At 35.1% G+C, this 17,630-nt stretch overlaps 1 protein-coding gene across 3 annotated transcripts; it reads left to right on the forward strand.

Annotated features, from left to right (window-relative positions):
* The first annotated feature begins 697 nt into the window (after positions 1 to 697).
* On the forward strand, positions 698 to 12,550 carry LOC100260485 (prefoldin subunit 1). 3 transcript variants are annotated; one of them, XM_059740737.1, is made up of 7 exons: positions 786 to 985; positions 1,097 to 1,155; positions 1,276 to 1,329; positions 10,812 to 10,917; positions 11,127 to 11,175; positions 11,313 to 11,397; positions 12,243 to 12,550. In XM_059740737.1, exons 2-7 carry the CDS (start codon positions 1,147 to 1,149, stop codon positions 12,354 to 12,356), a joined length of 417 nt encoding a protein of 138 aa, XP_059596720.1. In that variant the 5' UTR covers positions 786 to 985; positions 1,097 to 1,146; the 3' UTR covers positions 12,357 to 12,550. The 3 variants fall into 3 exon arrangements, with proteins under 3 accessions (XP_059596719.1, XP_002264879.2, XP_059596720.1); XM_059740736.1 differs by lacking the exon at positions 1,097 to 1,155 and having other exon boundaries at positions 698 to 985; XM_002264843.5 differs by lacking the exon at positions 1,097 to 1,155 and having other exon boundaries at positions 698 to 985; positions 11,169 to 11,175.
* The last annotated feature ends 5,080 nt before the right edge of the window (positions 12,551 to 17,630 follow it).

Here is a 17,630-nt window from a genome sequence, read left to right on the forward strand (position 1 = left end):
AATTAAAAGCAAATTTGAAATGATCTTTTGTAAAATAAAAGTTTAATTAAAAATTCGAAATATTTTTAGTCTATTTTCATGTTCTTAATTATGTTTTAAAATATTTTTATATCTAAATGCTTCAATTTTTTTTAAACCTAGAATTATTAAAAATATATATATATTTTTTAAATTATCAAACGAGTTTCCCTGTTTTTTTTTTTTTTTTAATAAACGACTATTTTCGAAAATAGTCATCATGGAGAAACTTAGACTTTGAAACAAAATAAAATGATATTAGAGAGGATTAAAAAAATGGAAGAAAAGGAGTAGAAATAATTAGGATTAAGTTTAAAATGGATTGGCCAAGCTTGAAGTGAAGGTGGGTCTAATCACATCACCTATCCTTTTTTTATTTTTTTTTATTTTCCTCCTTTTTCTTTGATAAAAAAAATGTATGTTTGACGAAATGATGAGTTTATCTAGAACCCCTTTGAAAACAAATCATGCCTTCTATGAATTAATATACATATTCATCGATCACCTTAAGTCCATTTGATACCAAGGCCAATTCTCAAAACATGGCTAAGGAGGAGGGTATTTTGGTAAATGAGGACATGCATAAGGGCAGTTACGGCATTGCGGCAACCCCGTTTAACCGCGTCGCTTCACTTCTTTGTTGTTTTCTTCAACCACTGCCTTTTTTTTTCCTCACTATTTTCCACTTATCTTTTTAATTTTTTAAAATTTTATGAGCTCCGTAAAATAATTGTTCTTTGAGCCGTTTGTATCGGAATTTTTTTTTGTGTTTGACCACTGCTCGGTTGGTCAACGCGCTTCATCTAGAGTACCACGCACGAGCAAACAGAATAGCAAACCCGTTACCCCAACCCGGCCCATTTTTTTAGAACACATAAAATGGGTCGATTCTTTCGGTTAGGGTTTCAGGCTCTTGAATTTGCTATTAAGGTTTCGCAGGAAAATGGCCGATGAAGCTAACAGAACTGTAAGAAAAATTCTCCCCTTTTGTTTCAAAATGCTCCTTTTGGGAAAACTAAAGAAATGACAAAGTTTTTTTTTTTTTTTTCTTCAAAATTCTCTTCTGCTTCCTAAGCAGACAAAAAGAGGGAAATTGTCGAATTAGTCATTGATCAAATTAAGATTTAGATGTTTGAAGTGAGTATCGGTTCATGTGGGCGAGTTTCTTGCTTTTGTTTTATTGCTAAGACAATAGCTGAGAGTTAAATCTGATGTACTTCTGTTTGTTTTGTGTTGATGGGGTTTGGAAATTCATAGGCATTTATGGAGATTCAAGGTCACATGATCGAAACTACTGGAAAATTGAAGCAGGTGAGTGCTTTGGATTTCGTTATAGAGTTACTATTTCAATTAATTTACCAAAACTCACATTATTCGTTTTTGGAAAGAGTCGAGTGTCTTTCAGTGACTGTTAACTTCGATGGATATTATTGAACGCTTTAATGTGAAGCAAATAGGAAAATAAATTATGACTGTCATTTCAAGATTAAAATATAAGAGAGAGAATGACAGAGGATATAGTCTACTGGCACTCAATGGATACATCTTGTATCTTGTGGTTTGGTTGTATATGTATGAGAGATAGGTCGTACTAGCTTGAAGAGGCTGGATCTAACTTTGAATGGTGCCGAGTGAATAGAGAAAAGAATTTTTTGGGTTCTGTTCTGTCCATCCGGGGACTGTATTGGGCAGTGGGAATCCGACCTTAATTTAATTTTCTATTTTGAGACTTTTCATCTTGTTTCTCATTAGGTTTGAGCTTGCGCTCTCTCTAAGCCAATCCCTTATTTTGAGCCCTTGTGTGAGCTAGGTATTAAAGCTAGTTCTTTATTAGATTAGTATTGAAAACATGATAGATTAATTAAAGAAGGAATGCACAAAATCAAAGATTAAAATGACCTTGTATTTTTTAAAGGCAAAGGAAATATAGGTAAATTTATGAATTTTATTTGTAAAACAGTGGGTAAAATTGTCTTCTGAAGTATTTTAATTTGCATTCCTATGATATGTACAGCACACTGATATCCATTCATATTTTGGTGTGCTATGTTTTATAAACCTACATCATTCTGATTTTCCCCCTTCCAAAATGAGCAAAACATTTGAGACCTCCAAGGAGATTGCATGTTGCCTGAATTGTAAACCAAAACCAACTCTGTCCATCTTGGAGAAGGTGCAACAAGTGTGAAGGTTACTTATGTCTAAGTCTGCATCATCTAGACATGCAATATGTTGTCAAGCTTCACAATCCTATGATATTATTGTTGGGCATTCTACACTCTTGGGTATGTATATGAGATGAATGACTAATAGTTAGAGAATTAGTCAGTTAATTTAACAGTTTTTTGATTAGTTACAAATTGGCTACATTGTTAACTATGTCGTAACTAACTATTGTAATATCAGTTTTATGGAGCTCAAAATTTTATTCTTTTGAGTTTTCCCAAAATATCTTTTTTTCCTTAACTTTCATGGTATTAGAGCCATTATTCCTCTCCTAATTTCTCTTTGTTTCTTCTCCATTGTTCTACCTGATCTTTCTTTCTTTCTTTTTCTTCAATGGCTTCTTTGTTGGTTTTTGCAACTTCAAGTCCTTTCGCTGAGCATGCTGCTGGTCCCAATCTAACCTTAATTGTTTCAAATCCTCCATTTTTTCCGCTCAGTCAAGGTTTGAACCATGCTTTCCTGGTGAAGCTTGATAAAGGAAATTTCTTCATTTCAAAAGTACAAATGGAAAATGTGATTATGTGGAATTGAAGATTTTCTTGACGGAACCTATGTGTGTCCTCCTAAATTTCTTGATGCGTTGTTCGTGTGAATCCAAAATTTGTTCAATGGAGACACAAAGATTGCTTGATTCTTAGTTGGATCTTTTTGTCTTTGAATCCTAAAATTATTAGACAAATTATTGGTTATACTTCTTCTGCTTCAACTTGGGGAGCTCTTCAACGTGTGTTTGATGGAGCATCAAAGGCATGCATTATGCAATTGTGATTGCAACTTCAAACTGTGAAGAAAGGTGCCTTGTCAATGATAGAGTATATTCTTAAAGTGAAAGGTTATACTGATTCACTGTGATTTCTGAGTCAATTTCAGAAAAGGACCAAATTCTATATCTTTGTGGTGGCCTAGGATCTGATTACAACTTCTTTGTGGTCTTAGTTACTTCAAATACAAATTTTGTGACTTTTGATGGTGTTGTTAGTATTTTAACGGTACATGAGAGTTGTCTTGAACAACAACAAACAATTGATGAAATGATTAAAGTATGTCTCTATCTACTAATGTTGCTAATTTTCAATTCAAGAATAACAAGAAAGTTTTCAAGAATTTGAACTCATCACAGTAGAATCAATTTTATCCAAATAATTAGCTGCAGTTGCTTGTATTCAATCATGGCCACAGTGGTTTCAATGGAGGCCATGGTTAGTTTTAGAGGGGATGCAATACTGCATTTCCGAAGCCACACTTAGATTTGCAGTAACTTTGGTCATATTGCTATGTCTTGCTATCAATGGTTTGATATCAATTTTTAAGGTTCACAAACCAATCCCATGACTGCTATGCTGGCCACTCCTATGATGACTAATGAAGGTTGGTTACTTGATTCGGGTGCCACCCATCATCTTACTCCGAATACAAATACAGATCTCAATCTTCAAGTCCTTTTCTTTACAATGACAAAGTGACAGTTGGGAACAATAAACCACTTTCTCTTTTGTATAAGTTCTATTTCACTTCCTTTGTCTTCCTCAGTCTTTTCTCTTCGTAATGTCTTTCATGTCCTTGATTTTTCCTCTAATTTAGTTAATGTGTCAAAATTCTGTGCTGACAATAAAATTTTTGTTGAGTTTTATTCTGGTTTCTTTCCTGTTAAGGACTTGTCCTTAAAGAAGGTCCTCAAGCTTGAGCATGATCTCTACAAGTTTCAAGCTATGTCTTAGAAGCATTTTATCTCTCTTGTTACTGGTTGTGTTGCATCTTTTACTACTAATTCAGATTTGCTATCTGCTTCTAGTTCTAAGTCAAATGATTGTTCTGTTTTAAACTTGAAACCTATTAGTTTTTCTATCATTTCTAATCTTTTGGATGTATGGCATGCTTATTTAGGACATGCTAATTCAACTATTGTAAATCATGTTCTCAAACTTTGTAATGTTTCCATTTTCTATGATAAAAATTATGTTTGTGCTTCCTGTCAATTTGCCAAGAGTCATCTCCTTCCTTTTTCTTTGTTATGTTTTCATGCTATTCAACCTCTTGAATTAATTCATGCTGATTTGTGGGGACCTGCCCCTATGTTGTCTACATATGGTTCTTGTTATGTTGTTCTTTTCATTGATGACTATTCTAGATTTTCTTGGTTATCCTCTACATACTAAAGACAAGCCTTAAATGCCTTTTGAAAATTCAAAACAATGGCTGAAAATCAGTTTTCCTCTACCATTAAATTTTTTCACACTGATAAGGTGGTGAATTTCATTCTTTTGTTTGTTTTCTCAATTCTTGTGGTGTTCAAATTTGTAAGTCTTGTCCTTATATGCCTCAACAAAATGGATGAGTTGAAAGAAAACGTTATCATGTTGTGGAAATGGGCTTCACTATGCTTGCTCATGCTTCCTTACCTCTTAAATATTGGTTGTTAGCTTCTTGTGCTGCAGTATACTGTATTAATCAACTTCAATCCCCTTTCCAGGTTCTATGTTCTAAAAATCTTGATTATACTAGGGAAGGGAACTTGTGGGTGCCTTTGTTTTCCTTACGTTTAACAATATAATCATGACAAATTACAGTTTTATTAAATGCTTTTTCTGGGGTATTGCACTTAGCACAAAGGCTATCTTTGCCTATATTGTTCAATTGGTCATTTATACATGTCTCGTCATGTTGTCTTTGATGAAGGTATATTTCCTCATTCTTCTATTTCTTCTACTTTGCATCATTCTTCCTCTTCTCATGATGTCTCTGTTGTTACTCCTGTTGTCTTGCCTCTTCCCTTTATTGAGTTGCTTCCTTTTCTTACTCTGGTGTCTTTTTCTTCTTTGCCTGCTTCTGTATCATCTGTTTTTGCAAACCAACCTAGTCCTGCCACTGATTTGGCTGTTCCAACTCCAACCATAACTAATTGCCATCCTATGGTGATTCATTCAAAAGCCAGAATTTATAACTCAAAAGTGCTTATTGCTACAGACTATTCTATTTCAGTTGAACCAACTACTCATAAGGAAGCTTTAAAAGATCTAAATTTTTTTTTTTTTTTGATAGGCAAAGGCAGATTAAATTAATAAATGCCTAAAAATAGGGGGCACACCCTATGTATACAGACAGTATACAAACAAAACCCAACCAGATTGTGCAAAGGAGAAACAAGACCTACAATAGGGAGGCCAATCTCCATTAAGGACACCAAAAAATTCAAAAAAAGAGGGATTGTCTAACCCTTGACCTGTTGAGACCACTCTAATAGTGAACAGGTAAAGAGCTTCCTCAGACTTTGGTCAAACATCTCTTCTTCCTGGAAAGTCCTTCAATTTTGTTTTTCCCAAGTACACCAAAAAAGACAAATCGGAGTCAATCTCCACACTGCTCTTTTCTTCTTCCTCAACCCCTTAACTTTCCATTCTAAAAGAAGTTTTTTCATTGAATTCGGGAACACCCATACCGGTCCGAAAGAAGTTAACAACACAGTTCAAAGCATTTTTGTCTTGTCACAATGAATCAAAATGTGGTTAGCCGACTCCTCATTGTCTTTACAAAGGCTGCACCTATTGCCATGGACCATTCCCTCTTCATTAACATGTCTACTGTTAAGATTTTTCCCCAAATTGCTTCCCAAGCAAAAAAAACAACTTCTAAGAGGAGCATACAAACCCCAGATCTCATTGGCAGGGAATAAAAAATTGCTTTCAGCCCTTAACGACTTATAATATGATTCAACACTAAACTTTCCCCTTCCATCATTCTTCCAAGCTAATGAATCCTCCCCTTCTTGAACCTTTAGCACAAAAATATGTTCTAAAAAATGAGTTGCCTCCAATTCTTAATCTTGGAAAGATCTTCTAAAATGCACCTCCCAACAACCGCCTCCATCCCCTTGCCTCCCCCAAAGGTTTGCCACTGTAGCAAATTTGTGGGCTGCAATCCTGAATAGAGAAGAAAAAACATCCTTCAATTTAGAATCCCCAACCAATTATCCCACAAAAAACTCGTGTGTCTACCATTTCCAATACGGATACTAGTTCTAAGAATGAACTCTTCACACTTTTTTCTAATGTCTTTCCAAAGGCTCAACCCAAAAAGAATCCCTCTCCTCTCTAGTGGTCCAAACCCCCTCCACCTCTCCAAATTTTCCTCTAATGACTCTCCTCCAAAAGCTCTCCCTCTTAAGGGAAAATTTCCACAACCATTTGCCTAACAAAGCTTGATTGAGCCCCTCTAAGTGCCTCAACCCGAGCCCTCCATGGTTCTTATCTTTACAAATAACCAACCAACTTACCAAGTGTATCTTCCTCCTTTCCTCCATATCACCCCGCAAAAACTCCATTTTTTTTTTTATTTCTAATGTGATTCTTACTTTCCTTGGAATTAAAAAAAACGACATAAAGTAGATCGGGAGGTTCGAAAGAGTGCACTTAATAAGGGTGAGTCTTCCTCCTTTGGACAAGTATTGTTTCTTCCAAGTAGCCAATTTCCTCTTGAATCTCTCCTCTATTACGTCTCAAACTCCATACGACTTATGAGGGACTGCAAGAGGTAAGCCTAGATAAAAAGTAGGGAGTTTCCCTACTTTATATCCAAATAGAGCAACTGCTCTTTCCACGTCCTCCGTGCCCCCCATTGGAATAATTTCACTTTTCTGCAAGTTTATTTTCAGACTTGATACCAATTCGAAGCAAGTAACAATCCTCTTCCAAAACTTCAACTAATCCTCATTATCCTCACAAAAAAGAAGAATGTCATCTGCAAACAACAAGTGAGAGACATGAACCCCTTCTCCATCTCTCCCCACTACTTTGAAACCTGTAATGAAGCCTCCCTCTTCAGCCTTAGCAATTAAACCACTGTAAGCTTCCATAATCAGCACAAACAAATGAGGTGACAATGGGTCCCCCTGCCTCAGGCCTTTATGTGTCGAGAAGAAATCAGTAAGAGTACCATTGATTAAGACTACCATTCTTATAATAGAAACGTAGAAAAAAATCCACTGACGCCACTTGGGCTTGAAACCCATCTTCTCCAAAACTGAAAGAAGGAAGTTCTAATTTACATGATTGTAAGCTTTTTCAATGTTCAATTTACAAACTAAACTCACATTTGAACTTCGTTTCCTCTAGTTGATCGCCTCATTAGCTACCAAGGCTGTATCCAGAATCTGTCTTCCACCCACAAAGACGTTCTGGCTGTTCAATACCACTTTGCCAATCAGACTTTTCAGCCTTTTAGCTCGGACTTTTGCAAGAATTTTATAAAGGCTTCCTACAAGACTAATAGGCCTGAAATCCTACACATCACTTGCCCCTCCTTTCTTCGGGATAAGAGCTAAAATGGTTGCGTTATGACTTCAAAGCACAATATTCTGCAAATAGAATTCCTTAAAAACCTGCATCACTTCTCCACCCACTATAGGCTAGTAGAACTTCCAAAACAATAATACCAGTAGCTTGTTCCTCCACCATATGTTGCTAATCTTATTGGTTGTAAGTGGGTGTTTAAATTGAAGTTCAAGTCGAATGGGCCTATTGAGTGTTATAAGCCTCGTCATGTTACTAAGGATTTAATCAAACACATGGTTTGGATTATTTTGAGACTTTTAGCCTATTGTTAAGGCAATCACCAGTTGAGTTGTTTTGACACTTGCTTGGTCGCGATATTGGGAGGTTCAACAATTAGACATTCATAATGCTTTCTTGAATGGTGTTTAATGGAGCAAGTTATGCCTCAGCCACCTGTGTGCAAGCTAAGTAAGGCACTTTATGCTCTTAAGCAAGTCTTGCTTTCCTGGTTTACTAAACTGAGTAATGTCTTACTGCAGTGGGGTTTAGTGTTCCAAAATTGATACTTCTTTGTTCATTTCCAAATCTGCTACTTCCATGCTTATCATCTTAATTTATGTTGATGACATATTGGTAATTGGTGATTACATCTCACATATTACTAGTTTGATTCAATCTCTTAATTTTATTTTTTTATTTTTTATTTTTTATTTTTGATAGGTAAAGAAAATTCGTATATTTATGTGTAGAGGAGACACAAAAAACAGTGCCCTCACAGTATACATGAATTATACAAAAGAAGCATAAAGACTCAAACCAGAGGGGGGGGGAAGAAATAAAAAAACATCACCTGCCCTTACTTAGAGTCTAACCAATCAATGAAGCTTACAAGAGAAATAATGTTCATATTTACAGATCACATGCAAAAGAATTTTTCAATCTTTAGATCAATAGCTTTTCATTGTCAAATGCTAACAAATTCTTTTCCTTCCACACTGTCCAAAATATACATAAAGGGGCCACTTGCCAAGCCTTTTTACGAACTTTACCCGCAAACGACCCATGCCACCTAAGAAGAGTTTCCTCCACTGAACAAGAAAGAATCCAAGACACACCAAAGAGGGAGAAAAGAAGATTCCAAAGAACTCAAGTCTTTGCACAGTGAAGAAGGTAATCAACCGTCTCTGCTTTAGAGAGGCAAAGGAAACACCTATTTGCCAAAAAGAAACCCCTCCTTTGGAGTTGGTCTAGAGCTAAGACTTCCCCCAAAAAGCCTTCCAAGTAAAGAAAGCCACCTTAGGAGGCACGCTTGATCTGCAAATACTACCACTAGGGAACAAAGGAGAATCTTCGGGCTCCAAGATAGAATAGAGAGATTTGACCGAAAAGGTCCCACACCTCGAAGCTGTCCAAATCACTCTTATCATCTACATCCATGTGAACCCTAATTGCTTGAATATTTTGTAGAAAACGCTCCAACAAATCTAACTCCCAATCATTAAAGGCCTTAGAGAAAAGAGGGGTCCATCCACCCCTTTCACCTTCAAGGTTCCAAACATTTGCCACCCAAGCTTCCTTAGACGAAGAAAGGGTAAATAAGGAAGGGAAGGACTCACAAAGTGGCTCGTCTCCACACTACTTGTCCATCCAAAATCTCACTCTCTGCCCATTGCCCACTTGGAAGGCCAACTTGCCACTCAAAAAATTCCACTCCTTCCTAATAGCTTTCCACAACCCCACACCAAACCTCTCACTTACCTCGTGGGAATGCCACCCCCCCATCGTCTTCACCATACTTTTGACTGATGACTTGCTTCCAAAGGGCCTCTCTTTAATTCTCAACTTGCTTTACAAGATCTTGGTCTTGTTACTTGGTGTTGAGGTTTGTTTTCAATCTCGACAACTTCATTTGAGTCAAATCTAGTATATTCGGGATCTTTTACTCAAGACAGATATGCTTGATGCTAAACCTGTAGCTACTCTCGGTGTTATTGGTAAATTGCAGTCCAAGTTTGATGGTGCTTTCTTGGATGATCCGACTCTATATAGAGGTAGAGTGGGTGCTCTTCAATATGTTACAATCAATCAAACAAAGCTTGCTTTTGCTGTCAACAAGGCTTGTCAATTTATGTAGAACCTGACTATAGAGCTTTGTCACTATGTCTAAAGAATTTTACGCTATCTCTGTGGCTTGATGACTCATGGTCTTACTCTGTGGGCTTCTTCATTTCTTCATCTGTTTGCATTTACAAATGCAGATTAGGAATCTTAGCCTGATGATCGACGTAGCATAGGAGGATTCTGTGTCTTTTTTGGAGATAGTTTGGTCTCTTGGTCTTCATCTAAACAACGTGTTGTATCTCAAGTAGTATGAAGTCAGAATATTGAGCATTGGCTAATGTTGCTGCTGAACTTTCATGGTTTCAGTCTTCTTTTTGTGGGTTGCATCTTGTTTGGCCTTCCATACCAGTGTTCTGGTGTGATAATATTGGTGGTACTCAACTTGCTTCTAACCCAGTGTTTCATAGTAAAATGAAACATGTTGAGATGGATTTTCATTTTATTTAGAGTATGGTTCTTTGTAAGGATTTGGTGATACAATATGTTCCTTTTTTAGATCAGCTTGCGGATATTTTGACAAAGCATCTTCCTTCTTTTTGGTTTATAGAACTCAGCAAGCTGACTGTTCTCCCAGGACAGTTCATCTTCAGGTCAGGTGGAAGACTAACTAATAGTTAAAGAATTATTTAGTTAGTTTAACAGGATTTTGATTAGCTACAGATTAGTTAAGTTGTTAACTTTGTTGTAAACAGTTATTACAAATATAAACGAAGCTTGGAATTTTATTTGTTTGAACTTTTCCAAAATATCTGTGTTTTCTCTCTGTTTTCTGAGCTTTCTTGGGATATTTGGGCAATGCTTCCAATTTTTTCTATTTAAAAATTAGTGGAGTTCACATTGGACATTCTATTTCATAGATACCTCATTTTGCCTAAGGATGATTCATTGGAAACTTCTACAATTAGCTATTCCTTATGCCCTAAATTTTTTTATTAGATGTATTTGACTATTAGACACATCCTGGACCTGTCCTTACCCAGAACCATGTAGTTTGTCAATAAAGAGGAGGAAAAATGTAGAACCATTTTATCGTGTTTCTTTAAGATTTTGGTTTAGGGCTCTAGAGTCTGGTTACCTTGCTTGTTGGTTTGATCACTAAATTTATTTCTAACAGTGAAGGAGTATATTTTAAGATTTATCAGTATTCGGAAATAAAATAGGGAATCCCCTGGATTTCAGGTGCAGAACCAGATGCGGAACAAAGAAGGAGAAAAGAAGCGTGCTTTCTTAACCTTGGAAGAACTGCGCCAATTGTCTGATGATACAAACACATACAAGTCTATAGGTATGTAAATGAAACCATAATCTCATATTGACAGAGAATTTTCATGTTATTGTCACATATTAGTGTGTGTTTAGTTTAATATATCTGTTTTATCTAAGAAAATGAATATCCATCTTCATGGTTTTATTTTATCAGTTGCCCAATATATTCATGAATAGTCTTGGTAGGGTATTAATGACACATCATTTTATTGATTTTAATCCACACAGGCCATTTTACCCATTTAGATGATGTCTTCTTTTGTTTTGCAGGGAGAACGTGAGTTCTGGATAATCTTTCTTTCCTTGCAGTTAATGAATCTTAGTTTGTGGACTCCCAATGATATATGATATGCTGATGAACTTGCTTGTTTATTTCTTCCCCCTTCCTTTTCACTTTATTTCTAATGTGAGCAGGTTTGTCTTAGAGCCAAAATCGGCCTTAATGAGTGAACAGGAACAGAAGCTCAAGGATAGTGAAGCTGCAATTGCTGGTTTACAGGTCTGCTTTTCTGCTTTCTTGCTCTCTATGTAGTGTTTCACATGATCACATGAAGGCAGAAGTTATGAGATTAATCCTGCCTTTTATTTATTGATTCCTTTTTAGTTTTCTTCAAATTTGTTTAAAGTGTGCGTGAGCTTGGAGAACACTTTTACTTATGACCAAAATGGATAGTGATGGAACTGGAAATATTGAAGATTACAAGAGCCAAATCGGTTTTAAGTTGCAGTAGTCTTAACAGGTTTTTGAATTGTTAACCATGGTTATTGATGAATTAGAAGCAGCTTTTTCCACAAAATTGTATTACTTAAGGAGTGTCTTTAGAAAAGGTTTACCGAATTAATGGAGGAGATTGCAAAATTAAAAAACTTAGGAGAGGATTTGCCTAATTGCTTAGGAGGAGATTTCAACAGCTTTTGTCCCCTTTTCCTTCCCAGGAATGTGCCGAATATTGGGTTTGTTTTCTGCTAATGCAGATTGTTACCGCCATGAAATTTCCAATTAGGGTTGTAGAAAGGCCTAGCTAACCCCTTCTTTTCTAACTTAGTTTGGCCTCAACCCAGGCTTCTACCCGTCTTGTTGTTTATCAGGCATTTGTTCAGGCTTTTCTCCAATCACTACAAGTTTGGTTGTCCGGGGCTTGGCTTAAGCCTCAAGCCTCAAGCTCTTAACAGTTTGTAACATACAACAATCATGCAAGCAACCCTACCTTACTCGAGTTTGTTACTCTAATTGAACACCTTTTGGGGCTTGAGTTTGGATCTCACAAGCTACAGTCTACAACCACAAACTTGTATCTCTGGTGAAAATTTGATTGAAACTAAGATTTGTTGCACGTTGGACAGACTTCCAAGGAATACTTAGAGAAGCAGATGGCAGAGGTAGAGAACAACCTGAGGGAGCTGCTGCAGCAAGATCCAGGTCTTGCTCGTCAAATCATGTCGATGACTGTAATGTAAACCTTTTCTGAAAATTCCTCATATCTTCATTGTCTTACGTGCAAATCAAAAGCTGGATGTTTGTGATATTGCTTGTATAATCAGCTTGCCTACTCCTTTGATCATGATCATAATTTTTGTCTGAAACATTGCATTTCATTTGTGGTAGTTGACATGCTATGAATGATATGAGCTGGGAAGCTATTGTTGCAAAATTTTGTGACCACTGCAGTGGGGTGAAGGAGCCATGAATGTACCCCATATATCCTGTTGGGATTATAGGACCACAGGAGGTCATTGTGTTCTGTTATTGGCTTTTTTTACATGATTTTGTTTTCTTTTTCTTTTTTGGAAAAAAGAGAGCATTTTACAATCTATTCATGTGAACGACTGTGGACGTCCTGATAGTGACACCAAACTTGGCTAGGTTGCAGACCATGACCTGCTTAGCTTGGAGGAGCCAACTCCAACCCTAGGATATGGTTAGAGAGCAATGGATGGGTTACATGTTAATATGAAATGCATTTGTTGCTCATGAGCCTCCTCCTGGCGGGGTTGGAAAAGACCCCACCATCAAGATATGGCAGGAGTGAGCAGTGGCATTACTGATTGATTCTGGATCCTTTGTTCCCCATTATTTCCTTCTGCTTAAATGTATCTTTCCTTTTCTATGGCTGATCATTCTAAAATGTGAAAATATTATTCAAATAAATGATGCTCTCACATGAGTCGGTCCCACCAACTACTTGATTTCTGATAAGTAGCTGGGTGTTTAGTTTGTGTTCATCAATTGTAGGGACTAAGCTGTTTAACACCAATTCGATTTTTCCAGAAGGCCTCATATCATTGGTGGCCAAAGATTTCTCACAAGGGCTGGAGAAAGTTTGATGGGTCTTTTTTTTATTTTTTATTTTTATTTTTTTAGAAAGAAGAGGAGTGAACTTAACACTCATGTCTGTTCACTCTACTTTTTAGGAAAGGGAATGGAAGGCAATTGAACAAAAAAAAAAGAAAAAAGAAAAAAAAGAAAAATAAATAGGATAGGGAATCTGAGTCATTAATTTGATTATTCCTTTTGAAGCCTTTACATGTTGGGAATGAAATGGGAAAGGGAATGAGATTATTCCTTTTGAAGCCTTTACATGTTTGGGAATGAAATGGAATGAGATTATTATTTTATCATAATATCTCATCCATTTTATTTGGAAATTTATGATTGTGAATAAAAGAAATATGTTCAATAATTTTACATGGATGTATGATAAGTGAGAAATAATGATGAAAAGACATGGAAATTATTTAAAATATGAAAATTTGTTTTGGATTTCCAACTAGATTTCGAACAAAAATCAAAATTGATGACGTATAGAATTTTTGATTTAGCGACTAAATCCAAATTGGTTAGATGAATTTCAATTTTGTAATTCTATTTAATTTATCATATTTCTTTTCATAGTTTTGTTTGATTAAATAAATTTAAGATAGAAAAATTCTTATTTTTTAAAATGTTTTTTTTTTTCAAATTATAGATTTTAAAATTATTTGTGTATGTTTTTAATAAGAAAAATTATTGGGGACATTTATGATCCAAACTTAAGAATATCATTTATTATCAATACGAATTATAGAAAATTATTATCTTTTTCTATTTTTAAAAACAGAAAAAATGAGACAAATACTACACAAATTTCATCAACATCAGAATACTTATTATGCTTTTGGAAAAAGCGAAAGCTTCAGGTAGTCTAGTCGGGCTGGAGGCAAGCCTTAATTTCAAATTTCAAAGATCGGTGAAGTTTTTTTATTGAGTTCATGTGCTAAATTTACATTCATGAATAATCTCCCTTAATACCAGATTTTTCTAGATGCATATTTATTTTGTATAAAAAAACTAGTTAAAATTTGGTTTGATTATTGGTTTAAAGAACAATGACTGGACAAGTTGGAATGATACAATGGGAAGCGGGGAAGTCGAAAAAGGCTTTCATCTCAGTGAGAATGATCATGCTTGGAAAAACTTGGTTATCACACCAGAACATTGGATGGTGTGGAGGAATAACATGTAACTCTTGAAGAAATTATTGAACCCAAGTCAATTTTGCTGTTGTAGTTGCAAGACATTGGTATTCTACCTCTGTAGAAGAATGGGAGACTATGTGTGGACCTTGCATTTTTAGCTCGATGCATTCCCACCCGATGACGCGACTCACTTTTAATTTATTTGGTGAAAATATATAATTTTTAGAAAAGACTTGGAGTCGCCACTTATTTTTGTTTTATTTTTTTTTTAAGAGAAAATAAAATAAGAAAGAAAACCCTAAGTGTGACTCCTTATTTGGAAAAAACGGTCTGTGAAAAACTAAACCTGGGTTCGAGGATCAGGTTACTTATTGGGAAGGTATGGTGAAGACCGTAGCACCCCTCTAAGCCCCTAAAAATGGGTCTCTACTAAATAAGGTGAAGCAGATATGACAATTAATTAGGAGATTAATGGATATCAAAATGATCATAGTTTAAAAAACAAGTCATGATAACGAAACAATAAACAAAGTGAGGGTGAGAGCATACCTTGGTAGCAGGTAATAAAGCGTTGTTATGAAAACAAGGTTAGTATACAATGACAAATGTAAAAAATTTCACACAAAACCAAATCAAAATCAAACAAAATCAATCATGCAATTCACTTGAATTATTTTTGAAAGAAATGTTATGAATATTGGGCCCCCACTAAAGCCCAATTTATTTTTTTATGAATTAATTCTCATAAATTCCATTATTTTGGAATTATGAAAATTTATTCATTTAAAAAAAAAATTGAAAATGGAAGTTTTGAAAGTTAAATTTGAAATTTGGGATTTTAAAATTATTTGAAGATGGCATTTAAAAAGAATTAAATTTGGAAATTGGAATTCTTGAAAATTTATTTGAGAATGGTATTTTAAAAAATAAGTTTGGAATTTTGGAATTTTGGAAAATTTATTTGAAAATGGTATTTTAAAAAATTAAGTTTGGAATTTCGGAATTTTGGAAAATTTATTTGAAGATGGTATTTTAAAAAATTAAATTTGGAATTTTGGAAAATTTATTTGAAGATAGTATTTTAAAAAATTAAATTTCCAATTTTGGAAAATTTATTTGAAGATGGTATTTTAAAAATTGGAATTTTGGAAATTTGAAAAATTTATTTGAAGATAGTATATTTTTTTTTTAAAAAAAGGAATTTTGGAAAATTTATTTGAAGATGGTATTTTAAAAACTGGAATTTTGGAAAATTTATTTGAAGATAGTATTTAAAAAAAAAAAAGGAATTTTGGGAAGATGGTATTTTAAAAATTGGAATTTTGGAAAACTATTTAGAAAATTACTTGAGAAAAATAAATTTGAAATTTTGGCATTTTGGAAATTATTTGAGAATGGTATTTAAAAAAAAATTTTTTTTTGACTTTTTTTTTTGGAGTTTTGGAAATTATTTGGAAATGATATTTTAAAAAAATTAAATTGAAATTTTTAGAATTTTGGAAAATTTGGAAAACTATTTGAGAATAGTATTTTAAAAATTTAATTTGAAATTTTTGGAATTTTGGAAATTATTTGGAAATGGTATCTTAAAAAAATTAATTTTTTTTTTATAAAAAAAGGAATTTTAAAGAGTTATTTGAGAAATAAAAAAAGAATAAATAAAATAGATAAATAAATAAATAAATAAAATTTAACATTAAAAGAATAAAAAAACAAAAAGAATGTGGGTATTGCATGGTGCGTTGAAGAATGGCCGGGTTGCCATCATCAGCGAGGTTCACATCATAAAAAACCTACCTCAAACCTAGGGTGGTCTCGGTGAGGGTGGCCGAAGGTGTGCTGCCCATGCCGTGGTAGAAAGGGGAGCCGTCGCATCTGCCGATGGGGCAGTAGTCTCGATTGGCGTCAACGGAGCAGTTGTGACAGCTCCAGAGTATGGCTGAACCATGCTGCTGGGATGTGGAAGAAGAGAGCTTTGGTTGGGGGTGTCAACCAACCCATAATTGGGATTGATCTAAAACAAAGAAACATCTAGCACACCTGATGTTTCAAAATCATATTGCACCATCACATTCCTCGACAACTTGGCCATGCTTTCGACCAAGAGAATGGTTAAACCAGTTTCACTAAGCGGCGCAAGCGGCAACAAGAAAGATCCAGATAACGAAAATATCTCCAACCTTCCATACAGCGTCAGAAACGCCCCAATGGGCGCCGGTTGTCTGAGGCTCACTTTCATCTCCAATCCACTCCCACTTAGAACACCAATCCCCCGCTGTTGCTGACAGACATAGGTGGCAATACAGTCGAATACATCACAACCATTATGCACCTTTAGAATCTAAGCTCAAAGTGTGCTTGCACCATCTGGGATTATACCCTCAAATGGTGATACTTTAGCCAAAACATTCCACAATTTGATACATAGGAACAGAGGAATACAAAGAAGAAAAGTTACTAAAAAAAATAGAGCATTAGTGGGAAATTTGAAGATATACATAGCAAAGCCATGTTTCATGAGTTATCAACAGCTTGAGGTGTACTTGAATGAAAGCAAATGGATTTTAAATAGAAATCAAAACATGATTATAAGCATATCATACGAAATCCCGAAACAGAGCCAAGGAAATAGGTGCGAAATCAAAGATTAAACACATTCAAACAAATTCGGATTCTATAAGAATATGAAATAGTGCCCAAAACTCGCATTTAGACATCAAAATGGAATCCCAGCATACATAGAAAGCCTGATGGAACTCATGAAAATGAAAGAACCTAGTAGTTTATAGAAATCATACCCGTGTTCTTCCCTTCCCAACTCATTTTCCTCGTTTTTCCTCTTTCTTCACCTAGCTCTTTCTTTTCCCTGCTTTCCTCTCAGCTCTTCTCTCATTGTTTTTCTTTTTCACATTTTTTCTTGCAACCTCCGCTGAAGACCTCTCGTCTTCCTCTCCTCTTAAAAAGCCTCTTCCCCATTCAACCATCCTCTCCCTCCTCACTTCTTTCTAGTCAGAAATTTCTCTTTCCCATGCAACCCGATTTCCCATTATGCCACTCAAGTTCCCATGGTGTGGTTACCCTCCTTTCATCTTCTTTCCTTGGCAACCTTCTTGTTTCCTTCCAAAATGGTATGGGTGTTATCTTTAGAACGTATCCTCTCTACCTAATGTAAAATCCTTTCCTTCTATGTAAGCAATCATGTTGATCCCTCATTCTTTGCCAAATATATATATATATATATATATATATATATATATATATATATATATTTTGCTT

The sequence above is a fragment of the Vitis vinifera genome, chromosome 11 (genome assembly GCF_030704535.1).
Source record: "Vitis vinifera cultivar Pinot Noir 40024 chromosome 11, ASM3070453v1".
NCBI lineage: Eukaryota > Viridiplantae > Streptophyta > Magnoliopsida > Vitales > Vitaceae > Vitis > Vitis vinifera.